The sequence below is a fragment of the Impatiens glandulifera genome, chromosome 1 (genome assembly GCF_907164915.1).
Source record: "Impatiens glandulifera chromosome 1, dImpGla2.1, whole genome shotgun sequence".
Taxonomy (NCBI): domain Eukaryota; kingdom Viridiplantae; phylum Streptophyta; class Magnoliopsida; order Ericales; family Balsaminaceae; genus Impatiens; species Impatiens glandulifera.
Window position 1 is genome coordinate 151,374,381 of NC_061862.1, and position 13,094 is coordinate 151,387,474.

The 13,094-nt window shown below is 30.7% G+C and overlaps 2 protein-coding genes across 2 annotated transcripts; one reads left to right on the plus strand and one right to left on the minus strand.

The window, feature by feature from the left end:
* Positions 1 to 256: 256 nt before the first annotated feature.
* Positions 257 to 6,779, minus strand: LOC124920163 (protein fluG). The gene is made up of 18 exons (XM_047460583.1): positions 6,493 to 6,779; positions 6,090 to 6,341; positions 5,686 to 5,747; positions 4,995 to 5,110; positions 4,819 to 4,924; positions 4,473 to 4,629; positions 4,302 to 4,397; positions 3,934 to 3,982; positions 3,297 to 3,568; positions 2,952 to 3,124; positions 2,375 to 2,495; positions 2,240 to 2,292; positions 1,962 to 2,091; positions 1,683 to 1,828; positions 1,413 to 1,601; positions 1,094 to 1,326; positions 869 to 1,011; positions 257 to 604 (listed from the first exon to the last, which is right to left on the minus strand). Exons 1-18 carry the CDS (start codon positions 6,655 to 6,657, stop codon positions 542 to 544), a joined length of 2,526 nt encoding a protein of 841 aa, XP_047316539.1. The 5' UTR covers positions 6,658 to 6,779; the 3' UTR covers positions 257 to 541.
* Positions 6,780 to 9,790: 3,011 nt separating this feature from the next.
* Positions 9,791 to 11,143, plus strand: LOC124915342. Its single transcript, XM_047456043.1, has 4 exons — positions 9,791 to 10,120; positions 10,403 to 10,609; positions 10,702 to 10,799; positions 10,875 to 11,143. The coding sequence occupies exons 1-4, from the start codon at positions 9,949 to 9,951 to the stop codon at positions 10,983 to 10,985; spliced, it is 588 nt and encodes a 195-aa protein (XP_047311999.1). The 5' UTR covers positions 9,791 to 9,948; the 3' UTR covers positions 10,986 to 11,143.
* Positions 11,144 to 13,094: the final 1,951 nt, after the last annotated feature.

A 13,094-nucleotide genomic window follows, 5' to 3' on the forward strand; every position in this document is an offset into this window, starting at 1 on the left:
GCCTTTATGACAGCATTGCGTTGGAATTCAACTATGGAAATGACATAATTATATACTGCTTATAAGTCTTGCATGATCCAGATTACAGAACAGAGTAACTCATGTTGCATCTGATAAAAAATTTATAATTTCTTTGATTATCATTCAGATTAGAGCTTAAGAGTTAAAACTTCGCTTCATTTTTTATGCAGAAACGATTATCATTATATCATAGTGGTTGCGCAAAAACTATGACAAAACATTCAGGCATAAAACATTGAGAATAAATAATGATATAATCTATCATGACAGATTAGTTAAAGTTAAACACTTGAAACAAAATATACAAAAAGAAAAAGCCATGAGTTAAATTTATACACTTTGAAAAAAAAACAATGAGAATAATTATTGATATGATCCATCATGAATTAAAGTTTTTTTTTTCCGAAAACAACTCATAATTTAAGTCTATAAAAAATCTCAATTTTGAAGTTCATTGTTTTGAATAACAGATCATGAAAGCTTGAGAATAAGATAAAAACGCGCCATAAGATAAAACAAACTAGTACCGATGAATGAGTTGCTTATACGCTTCACGGTTTTGAGAATAATATGCAATCTCTGCCTGCAAACCAAAGATTTTTCTCATAAACAACAATTACAAACCACCCATTATAATAAACTCTCAAAATTTATCAAATTAGGATTAACAATGCTTTAAGCTCTCAAAATTTGTATTAGACTTGGGTGATGTTACTTTTGTTCCTTCTTTTCGGTTAACTTTGTTTAACTTGTCACAACTCATTTCATGTATACTTTTTTTTATCAACGGTAACAAAGAAGAGTCACTTTTTTCAAAATAAAATAAATTATCACATTAAGAGTATACCTTGCGTATTCCTTTGATCGCAACCAAAAGCTTTGAACCGATCAAATCTTCCATGACAGCATCCTTCTTGAGAGCTTCTAATGATTCCGCAAGTGACTCTGGTAATCTCTTCAGTTTCCCAGCAAGGTTGTAAGGGTTTTCATCTGCCATTAAAGAGAAAAAGTTCAGTTTTTTTCCTAATTACAGTGTCTAAAAAGCGAATAACAAGTGAAGAAATAATCTTACCAACGGGTTCGGGCAACAACAGATGATTCCGCAAGCCGTCAATGCCAGCAGCAATTATAGATGCTAATCCCAAATGTGGATTTGCACAACCATCAAAACATTTAATCTCGAAGTTGCTCACAAGGCCATGTTCAATTCCAGGTGGGCACGCGGTTCTTATTGGAGATTCTCTGTTTTCTTTACCCCAGCACTGGTAAGCTCCGCTCCATGTATTTGGCTGTATGCGATCATAACTGAGCAATAAAAATCAAAACAGGTAATTGATTAATTGAGATGAATTTTTATTTTTATTTTCAAAGTGATGAATGAAATTTGAAACCTGTTTGGAATTGGTGCTGTAAATGCCAAAATAGAAGGAAGGTGATGAAGAACCCCTGCCATGAACTCCTCGCCAATTTTCGACATTCCATGCTTAGAGTGTTTGTCGGATGCCTTGAACACATTTTTACCATTCTCCCACAAGCTTATGTGTACATGTGAGCCAGACCCAATATCACCCAAATCATATCTGTAATGCAACCTCAGGCAGGATACTCATCAATGAAAATGTCAAAATTAAATATGTTACATAAAAGTACAAAATCCATACTTTGGAAGAAAAGTAGCCAGCAATCCGTGTTTCCTTGCAACCGACCGAATTGCTTCACGGGTATAAATTAAATTATCTGCTGCCTTGGTGCAAGTTGTGTAGCCAAGTGCCACCTCAAATTGACCTTTCCCAGCTTCAGCATGCAGCTTCAATAAATATTATATATAAAAAAGAGAGAACACGCAACAAAGTCACATTGTGCAATAAGTGAGAATAATCTTTTATCAAAATCATCGTTTTACTGTCATAGGGAAAAAAGGATCTGATTGTTTTTCCTACCTGCTCAACTGGAATGTTTAAAGTCTGAAGGACAGTTATAACTTCATGTAATATAGGAGAAGCAGCATCAAATGATGAGGATGAGGAGTAGGGTGCAAGATCAAATGGTACCCAATCCTCTTTCCCATCCCTGAAGTTTTTAATATTTACTAAATAAGATCATAATAATGAAATAAAACCCTTACATACTCCTGAGAAAAACATGCGTCCATAATAAAGACAAACACGGCAAAAAATAAGATAAAGGAAGAACGTGAAGATCTCATCAAATCAATTACCTTATGACATTTTTCAACAGATAGAATTCATTCTCAAAACCTGCAATCATTTCCTGCACAATACATTTTCTTTAGACAATTATAGAGAACTATTTTCTAGAAAAATAGGTATCCCTACAAGGCTACAAGTCTTACCAAGTTAAATTCATCCTTCAGGATTTTTGACACTTTACGAAGTGTCTCTCTTGGGCAGTATTCCCAAGGTTCCCCAGGAATCACATGCATGTCACCTAAAACCATTTCTTGTCCCTTTATCCTGTATGCAAATTTTTTATATTTAAGAATATGCAACAACGAAATGGAGCCAATTAAAACAAAACACAAGGAAACAATTTTATCAAAACCATGCAGCTGAGACAGGTAAAAGATGTCATTCATGTAGGAAGATCATTCATAAATGGCCCATTGGAAACGTTTTTTTTTTTGTCAGATATCTCATATGGATGTCGATTAAGATGAGACCACGTTTGAAACAGATCTAAGTTTCACACAAATTCATAAATTTGTTTAGTGGCTTCTCATCTGGACCGGATTCAGATCCATAAACAAGATTCATAAACAAAAAAGTGTTTCCACGCTTCTTGCGCTCTTTTTTTCTAAGGAAGTTGACCTTTTTTCAAAAAAAAATAATAGAAAGTGTTTCCATATGGGTCGTATGAATAAAAAAAACATGCATATGAATAGTTGATATTCCTTGCAATTCAGATAGTACCATGGAATGGTCTTCCTGGTTAATAAATCAGGCACTAGTCTGATCTCGCCCACTCCACTTAAATTAGTCTCATCAGCAGGGCCATCAACCATTGAAGTCATGGCCATACAAGCAACTGTTAATCCTACCCCGTTGGTTATAACAACATCATCAAACCGCTTTTCCGGAACCACCTGAAATGATAATATGGGGATGTTAGAATTGAAACTGCAATCCTACACAACATATGTGGAGCATAACAATAGCACATTGGATTGTAATTCTGTAACTTCGTCTATCAATGTTTTTCACAAAAAAAATGTTTTGCATAAAATATTAAATATTGAAAAGCGTAAAGATACTCACTCGGCATCTGTGCTGTCCAGAAGCATCTACCCAAAATATGCGAACAAGTTTGACACTTTGTTGCGGGGTGTCAATCCCCCAACCAGGTGGGTTGCAAGATATTACACTTTTTGAATAAGAAGACTTTACAGGTATGTGAAGTTTATAGAATTTTATAGCATTTTCAGCAAAGATATCTTGAACTGCTTCAATAGCTTCGGGAATTGAAAGATCCCCATCCATGCAAGTATCACGTAGGACAGAAAATATAACTTCCCGCGCTCTCTTTGCACCTGAACAAAACAAGAACCAACAGAAACATTAAGAAACTTCATTTAGCCTCTTTCGTCTTAGTTTAGATTTTTACTGTTTGGTTAATAATCTCCATATATTATGGTTCAAATTGAACAACATATCTTACACAAATATATTATGAACCAAGACCACTTTTATCTCCATCAACTTTTTTAAAAATGTTTAAAGCCCATAATAACTATAACTCGCTGCGTAAGCCATGTGTGCGTTGGGTTAGCCCATATGGAAGCATTGAAAGGTCTATTATTAAATGAAATCACAATAAAATGTCTAGAGTTGGAAAATTTTCATTTTATTAATGTTGTGTGTTTAAGGGGGAAAATGTACCAAGAACCATACAAACCTAAGTAATATGTCTCAGGAAATGCATACCCATCGGTGCTGAACATGACCTGCATAATTATATTCAGCAACAAAATAAGAACATAAAATCTTTGTCTGTAATCATTGATAATGGAGTGTGCATTTAAGATAATAAAGCAACAAATGTCATCCTTACAATTTCTTTTCTGGTTCCTACCGTAAAAATCACACAATATTTAAAGTAGGTCCTAAATGCAATAATCATCATCAAATATCTATACCTGCATATAGGCTGATATAGAATGATCTACAAGCCAAGTATTTATATAGCCTAAAGTCCATAGAAGAACACACTCATCTATGCTAGATTAGAGCATACAGATCTTACTTAAGTAAATAGATTTTCACCTTGTTTAAGGGAGCTAGCTCCAGAAGTTCTTTCACTGAGGATATCATCCCATGGACACTGAGCTTAGGAACTGCCAATCCGAAATCTAGGTAGACCTTCAAGCAAAAGTATGGCATTTGTCAGGAGAGGTGCTATTAATAAAATGTTTACACCAAATTATATTGTCTGACCTGAGGAAAAACAGAGGCCAGGTATGATGCCTCTCTTGAAAAAGGATAGGATGCATGTAAAAGTACTATACGACAGTTAGCGAATCTCTCTTCCTTAAGCAACGGTAACAAATGCAGGGGATTGGACAGCCTCAAATCCAAGTCTGTATCTCCAAAACTAGAATAAAGAGAGGCATTTGGAGGAAAAGGTAAATAACAGAAAAACAGAAATAGAATATGACCCCTTGGGTGAAAGTGAAATCTTAAATGGGGTTGTATATTTTCTATATCCAGTACTTAATTCTCATCCTAAAAAATGAAAAATCATAAACCTAGAATATATATTAAAATCCCATTTCACTCTTACCCTGTGTGTATCTGCATGGGCAGGTCAAAGGACACCGCAAATTCCAAACTAAGCTCAAAGAGATAGTCGATGAAAATCTTGTTTGTAATCTGCACAGGAAGTCCCGCTGCACAATGCATGAATAATGATTCCTGTGAATTTGTATACATGGAATCCGATTTGGAAACTTGAGTTACCATGTAAAATATCATTAAGAGCATCCTCAGCCTTTCTCCTATTGAAATGTGTATTAATTTGAAGACCACCTCGGTATGCAGCAATGCTTTTTAAGCCCACAATTTCATTGGAAACTGTACCAACTACCAATAGCTTAGGAAACAACAGGAATAGATACAGTATGTTTTTACCTAGGTAAAGAGACATTGTAAAGAGGGAAACCCACAAGTGAGGAAAATAAATGCATATGAAAACTTGACAAGAAAATTATTTCCTTAAGAAGGGAGTCCACCTTCAAGAAATAAAAAGGAAGATTAAATGTGTAAATTAGAAAATGCAGAGGTTTGATAAATCAGAAAGTGGATCTTGTTTTGTTTATTCCCTCCCCTTTGTAACATTTGAAAACATTTTGCATTCTTTCTAATGAAAGGTTCACCTTTTTCAAAAAAAAAAAAAAATAAGAAAGTGGATCTGTAAAAGAAATGAACAAAATAGGAAATGAACTCAGAAGAAATCATTTCTTCTGGCCTTTTGCTTGCATTACATTCCAATTAAGTGCATGAGAGAAAGAAGAGAGTTGCCTATTAGAAATGATCTAGATGTAACTTTCTTTAAGCTCCCACCAAGCAAACAACAGATGACACATCAAAATAGAACATTAAGAGGAAAACCCATAGAAACAGATCAATATCATAATTTAGACAAGGATATGACTTTAATTGACTCAAAAAAGTTTCAGTGAATATATCCAGTGTCCATTTATCACGATTCCCCTGAAAATTTGGAAATGAATAAACAAGTCAGTAAGGACTACATGAACATTGATTAATTAATAATACATCAAGAACAAAAGGAAGCTCAAAAGAGTAAGCATGCTAAACAGGTACTTACAAAAATAAATACTAATAAACAACTTAAAAGAAGAAGAAGAAGAAACAGATGCTCGAGTATGTGTACCGAGTCCTCTTTCATGTATTCAACAAACAAGGGTATACATGCAACTTTGAACATCAATAACAACAATGAGCTGTTGGATATGCAAACATATGTAATAATGAAAACTCATAATATTCAAACAAATTCATTTAGAACTAACGTAAAGTGAGCTATCTCACCTGATTTAGAATCGTCTCAGCCAGATGCTCTATTCTCAATATGCGCCCCACACATGGTACCAAATTACTGTGCCACTTAATATCATGTTTCTTATCAAGTTCAAGTCCATCATCAATAAGTAAGGCTGAAAGTTTTGCTGCTTTGAAGCATTTTGAACTGATTGACTGCAATCCGTGTTTGGTTCTATATGTTTGAATGTCATCCATGGTAGCCTCTGAACCATAGAGCTCAGCAATATCCCTCAGACTTCTCTGCAATTACGAAGTCTATTATCATCTATTATGAAGTTGATTCCTACAGAATCATCCGATTTCATCTCAAACAGATAATGCAATAAATAAATAAATTAAGTCAAAGTAAGGTGAAGATCGGTTGAGTAGTAAATGGAGCAGCATATAATACCTTGAAACTGAGAGTGTGAGGCGCGAATGATAAGGCATCGCCGTCGGCTTCGGAGAAACATTTGAGGAAAGGAAAATCGGAATCAATTGCAACGAGATTGTGTGCGTGTGCATCAACTAGCTCCACAGATTCCACAGCTGCTCTCAGTTCTGCAAACTTCTCCATTTCTTACTTACACTCTTTCTTCAGGTTTTCCGAGTTCGTATTGTTAGCGGTGCTCGATCTTCACTTGATAAACAAACTATGACTGTGAATGACTATAATTTCTTCGTCTTCTTCAATGCAAGAGTTGAATATACAGAAGGAGGAATATAAAGTCAATGGTTTTTCTATTTTTATCTATTAGTTTAATGACAAAAAGGATTTTTACATCAGATTTATTATATTCCGTCTCATTCATTTAAAATAAATGCAACTTTTTAAAGTATCTTTTAATTCATCTATTAATAACGCATCACATTAATACCTAAAAAGTATATGGTGTGTCCTCCAAAATTTATGAAATTACCTAATAATGGCTTTAATTGGGGAGATAATTGGCGCCTGACAATAATTATGTAAATGAGCACTTCCTAGTTTTCGGACGAAAATACTCTTTCGCGTCGCAGCGTCGAAACCCCAATTTTTCGAGTGTGCCGTCGCATGACGCGATCGTCATCGCGACGAATTAGGATTCTGTCGCGTTACCCGATGAGATATTTTCGTCATAACATAAGGAAAGTGGTTCTCAGCAAGTTTGATTGGGAGCTGATTATTTCCCCAAATAAAACTTTATTATAGTCATTTCATCAAATTTCTCACAATTTTAATAACAAATAAAATAAGTAATTGAATCTTGAGTTATTTTTATTTTTTCAATAAAAAATTATTAAAACTATTTTTTTTTTACCTTCTTATAATATAAATTAATATTTTAATAATACTAAATAATTGAAAATTAAATAGTACAAAATTTATAGATTATATATTTAAATAAGTTAGTACTACAATTACATATTTTATTCCTTAAAAAATTGGTAACTTTTGCACATATTTTATTAGGAAAAGTTCAATCATAGTAATTTAGAAATTTTCAAATGTAATTATATTGAATAAATTTTTAAACCTATATTATGAAAATAAATTAATATTAGTTATTTTTTAAATAATTAATACATAATTGAAATGTCAAGAGAAAAAAAATCAAGAAGGCATTGTCTCTTATAAAAGCTACAAAATAATTTATAATATTTAAGGACTTAGGAACAACAAAAAGGAGGTTTAAATAACAAAGTGGAGATATTAATGTTATCTTTCTATTTTAATGTAAAAAATGAAAAATTAATTACAATGTTATTTAACCAACTAAATTAAATTAAGTTTCATTAATTATAAAACAAAATGATTATAGTCATTTAATGTAATATAAAATATAAAAAATAAAAAATAAAAAATATTTTCACTTAAGTAACCAAACTAAGGTCTTGCCACTACTTAAATGAAAAAAGGTTCAGTTAAATACATTAATCTAATTTATTTGTACTTTCTAACTTTAATTTAATAACTTATTTTTAAAAACTTATGCATATTCAAATTACCTGATCAAACAAAAATATATTCAAATGAATAAATACATTCCAAAATATGACAATTATAAATATTAAATTTGATACAAACAAATTGGTGTTTTTATATATATATATTTTATTTTAAAAAAAAATTCAAATTTTCCTAGTCACCTCAATAAAAATTGTATATTGGGTCATTAATGGTCATATAAGATATACTCAAGAGCAAGGCGGTTAAAATCGAAAGTTTACGTAAAATCGTTAGTCAGATCTAAACTCGTAAAATCTAGAGTTTATCTGAAATCTATATATAATTTGATATACATTATTAAGAGTTTAATTTGAAAAAATAATAGTTATATATTATTATTATTATTTATATATATAATTAAATATTTTATATACTTAATCAATTTTAAAATTTTATATATTTAAATATAAATTAATTAAAAAATAATAATAAATAAAATACTATAAAAAATTATACTTAAAAAATTAATTATAATAATTAATTTATTTGAATAAATAATAACTTTATTTTTAATTTTGAAATATAAATTTATTTTTTAAAACGTAAAATTGTATAAAATCGTAAAACTCGTAAAATCATAAAATCTTATTATTATAAATTTAAAATCTTAAGAGTTTACTTATTTAAGAGTTTACTTAAAATCGACTTGTTAATCTAATATGAAATCGTAAGATTTTAAGAGTTAACTCGAGATTTTAACAGGGAGCAAGAGGTAATATGTTACATTTGGCTTGAATTTTCAAGTTAAGTCTTCAACTAAAATTTTGAATCTCTTCTTTTAAATCTTAGAAATCTAAGCTACTTATTGTTAAAATTATATAAGATAAAATTTTGTCTTAATTTAACATTTCTAAATAAATGTTTAATGTCATCAATTTAATTATCAAACTTCAACATAAGTTTTGACTACCAAATTTAAAGAATTGATTAGGGATGACAATACGTCAGTTTTAGGTTGATGGGTTCGGGTTGACAGGTTAACTGGTTGAGCGATACTAGGTTTAGTAATTCATGTCAAAATCTCTAACATAAACACGGCCTGTTTATTTATGATTGACCCGAACACGACCTAATTGACCTAACTTAACTCAAACTCAACCCGATATAATTAATTCACATCTTTATTTCAAATTAAAATAGCATCTAAAAAACAAAAAATTGAAACTAAATCACAAATCTGTTTTAAAAATCCTACAAAGAAAAATAATTTAGTAGAAAAAAACACAAGAACTCAAAAAAATAACTCGTAAATAGTTTTATCGGGTCTACTTTGGGTCATTTCAGGTCAACCCGATTTGCCATGTTTATTAATGATCTGATTTTGACCTGAACAAAAAAATACATGACCTTAACCTAATTTTTTTGGTGTTCGGTCGTGTTTTTGTGTCTAGTTCAAAATTTTCGGCCTTAGAATTGGTAGTCAAAACTCTCGATTCGATAAAATTTATTAATTAAATTATATTACGTATACAATAAGTTAATCGCGTTTAAAGTTGTTAAAGACAAATTCTCGTTTTTGTATAATTTTAACCTTAAAAAAATACAAATTATGAGATTGAAAATTCCAAAATTGAACTTAGAAACTATGATGAGTTTTTAACAAAAGTATATGGAAAAAAAGAGATAAATTAATTGAAGTAAATATGAAACCACGGCTCTAATATGTGACTAGTCACTGTTAAGGAACAGGAAAATATATAAAGTGGGCAGCTGAAGCGGAAGGAATGGGGAATCAAATGCGGACTATTTCCATCAAATTTCACCATGAAATCGTCTCTCTTCTTCTCATTGCCATCGCCAATGTCTGTCTCTTATTAGGGCACTTTTCTTTTTCCCTCTTTATAAAACCTACGGCGCTCTCTTCCTCAATTTGAACTTATGGCCAAGAAGACTCAGATGGGGAACAAGAACAAGAACAAGAAGACACCCAAATTACATCAAATCGATCTCATACCTAAGTTTTCGCACCAACGGAGAAGCCCTGGTGGCCACAAACCTCGAACGGACTTTTCTTTTTTCTTCTGCTCATCCTCCTCCTCCTCTACTCTAGGTTTCTTATCTTCTTTCTCTATTGATTTTTGTTTTAATTCTCTTGTCTTAGATTGTATCTACCTCTGGCTTATATCTAGCTCTGAAAGTCTAAATCTTTGTCTGAATAATCAGCCAATTTAGACCCTGTTAAGGTTAATCTAGTACCCTTGATTGAATCCCATGAAACCCACCTCTTATGTTTCAAATTTATGAATGTGAATGATCAGCTTTTCTAGTTTTCTCAACTATCATTTTGTTTGTTCTACCTAGGCCATCAATTCTATTACTTTATATGTAACAGGTTTCTTACCAGATGCTTCCAATGAAGATAAGAAAGGAGAGAATGTGAACAAAATGGGAATCTCATCGAGTGATGAAGCTCCAGTTGAGAAAAAGGTTATGGGTCATCTTCAAAAGAAGAAAGTTAGAAGGAATTTTTATAAACAGACAAGTGATGATGATGTTGATTGCTTGAAGCTAACTCCTGAAAGGTCACACATTCAAGAGGGTAATGCTTCTTGAATGAATGTAATACATGCTTTATGGTTTTATGAATGAATGAATGAATGATGTATGTTGCCTTTGTTCATTTTACAACAGACAAATGGGATTCTTCGAGATCAAGCAGAATCGAAAGCGATGGTGGTCCTGACACGAGGAGAAGCAAGAGGGATAGAAAACCAAGAGTTCATTTTGATGTAAGAAGTTAATGGCTAATTTGTGTTGTTTATTCTCTTTGCCTTAAGATTTCTGATATTGTTGTTTGTGATCAGGAGTTGAGTTTGCCAGAGAAACCAACAAGGAAGGTTAGAAGGTACAGGATAATGCGGTTGCTTGGCCTTGCAGCACCTATAGGTTCGCCTTTTACTATACCTTCATTGTGAGGAAGAAGAAGAAGAAGAACACTAGATTGGGCAGAGATTGGTTGTCTTTTTCTTTCTTTCTTTTTGGTTTTTCTCATATGTTTTGTTGGAGATGTGAATCTGTAAAGAATAAACTGGATTTTCTAAATAATTCATACTATGGTGATCATTATACTCTATATATCAGTTTGTCCTAAATAGAACAAATTTTGGTCTGTTATAAAACACCAGTGATATTGATATTGAATTAAATTGATATGAACTTGTTTATACCCATCATAATTTTCACTTCAATTTAAGATATTCAACATGGAACCTAATAAAACTGAAGAAATCAAAATAGGGTTTCAAATTGTTAGCTTCTAAACTGTTAACCAATGTACTGATTTTATAAAAAAAAAATGATATATTATGTTCAGATATAGATTTGTTCAAATAATATGTTACAGTATAATGTATGATTTTTGTTAAAAGATATTTAAATTTGTTTTTTCTAACTATGTTTAATAAGACATTTTGTTTAAAATTATTATTGTGCTTTAGGTTATGTAGTTTAGTTTATTTAATTAACTTACCAAACTAATTTCAGAAAATTCAAATACATTTAATCCCTTAATCATTTCTTCTTGTACTCTTACAATCTAATACTTTTTTACAATTGATTATGATGTAATTCTCTTTCTATAATTGAGTTAGTGTTTCGTTTTGTTTGGCAAAATCTTATTAGTTAGATCGAATTTTTCATTTCAAATTTTTGTTGTTCAAATAATACTCTTAATCTTTGGTAGATCATTTGTTGCTTATATCATTTGATTGTGTTGATGATCATTTCTCGAGTCCGTATCGATCGCATTTGTTAGCCGCACAAGAGACGAAATTATAAGATTTAAAGTTATTTTTAATATTTTCAATAATAAGTTATTAGATTCCATCTTTTATATGGAGACTATTTGCATGTGTTTCGAATGAATTATACGTGTTTCTTACTATTTTGTCTATACATAAATATTGTTAATTATAATTTGGGATGACATTTTTTTGGTGTTATTTACAAATTTTTTGTTAATGATAATTTCAACCACAATCCAGAATATTTGTTAGAGAATTTTTCGAATTCAATGAGTTTCGTTATTGGAATGACCCCAACAAATTGTTTGATTATTGAATATTCTCTATTAAAAATTTTAGTTTTGTAAATTGTTTAAATAATTTGATATCTAAATAATAAATTGTTTGTATTAATTTGTATGTGTTATTTAATAATTAATTTATCATAATAACTCTAATAGAATTAATTGTTAAATTAAATCATAATTAATTTCATTTTAAAAAGTACTTAATAAATAATAAAATCTATACAAGTATTAATGGGGAATATGAAGAATAATCCCTAAATTTATCCTCCCCTTTCTCCTTTTGTTTTCTTTTTACTTTTTCATTTTCTGCTAATTAGTCACACAATTCAAATCCTCAAGATTTCTCTATAGCAAACATGACCACAAATTTCTAACACATTCAATCCACCGTAATAATTTTCTCCTTTCTAATATTCTTTTAACATTACTGTAACCTTAGAAATCGGTCCTTCCGTAGTTTAGCACGTGTCGTTGAGACAATACGAGAGAATGTTGCGGGATGACTCAATGTTCGATGCATTTCAACATTGGTTTGCGTGTCAGACATCTTTTAAAAGAAAATATTATTTAAAAAAATTGAATAATACCTAGGAGCTTTGGAATTAATCAAATAAAAATAATTAATTTTATTCAAATTTTAATAATATGGGGATAACAATTTGACTGAACCCGGTTTAAATTAATTAAACATAATTAATTTAAAAGATTATTTATTTGAAATCAGAGTCGCTAAATAATTTTATGAAAATCAATAATATGATACGTGTATAAACGTATTTATACCAGAATTTATATAAGGGGTTCGTTTTTTAATTACTCTCGGGAAAAGCTTTCACACTATGTCCTTCGCGTTCGTCAAAGGACGATTTAATTTTTTTTAAATAAACAATGTCTGATTATTTAAAATTTATTTATAATATTTATTTTATTTAATTAGTAGTCCAAGAGTCCTAAACAATGATAAATTTAGATTTCATAAATAATTGTACAAAAT

Excerpts from the sequence above, each read along its gene's own strand:
- LOC124920163 (XM_047460583.1), bottom strand. The coding sequence starts at position 6,657 with ATGGAGAAGTTTGCAGAACTGAGAGCAGCTGTGGAATCTGTGGAGCTA. Across the intron at positions 2,092-2,239 it reads CTGTTGAAAAATGTCATAAG|GGATGGGAAAGAGGATTGGG; the intron begins GTAATTGATTTG and ends TAAAAACTTCAG. Across the intron at positions 1,012-1,093 it reads GTTGTTGCCCGAACCCGTTG|ATGAAAACCCTTACAACCTT; the intron begins GTAAGATTATTT and ends CTTTAATGGCAG.
- LOC124915342 (XM_047456043.1), top strand. The coding sequence starts at position 9,949 with ATGGCCAAGAAGACTCAGATGGGGAACAAGAACAAGAACAAGAAGACA. Across the intron at positions 10,121-10,402 it reads CTCCTCCTCCTCTACTCTAG|GTTTCTTACCAGATGCTTCC; the intron begins GTTTCTTATCTT and ends TATATGTAACAG. Across the intron at positions 10,610-10,701 it reads AAGGTCACACATTCAAGAGG|ACAAATGGGATTCTTCGAGA; the intron begins GTAATGCTTCTT and ends ATTTTACAACAG.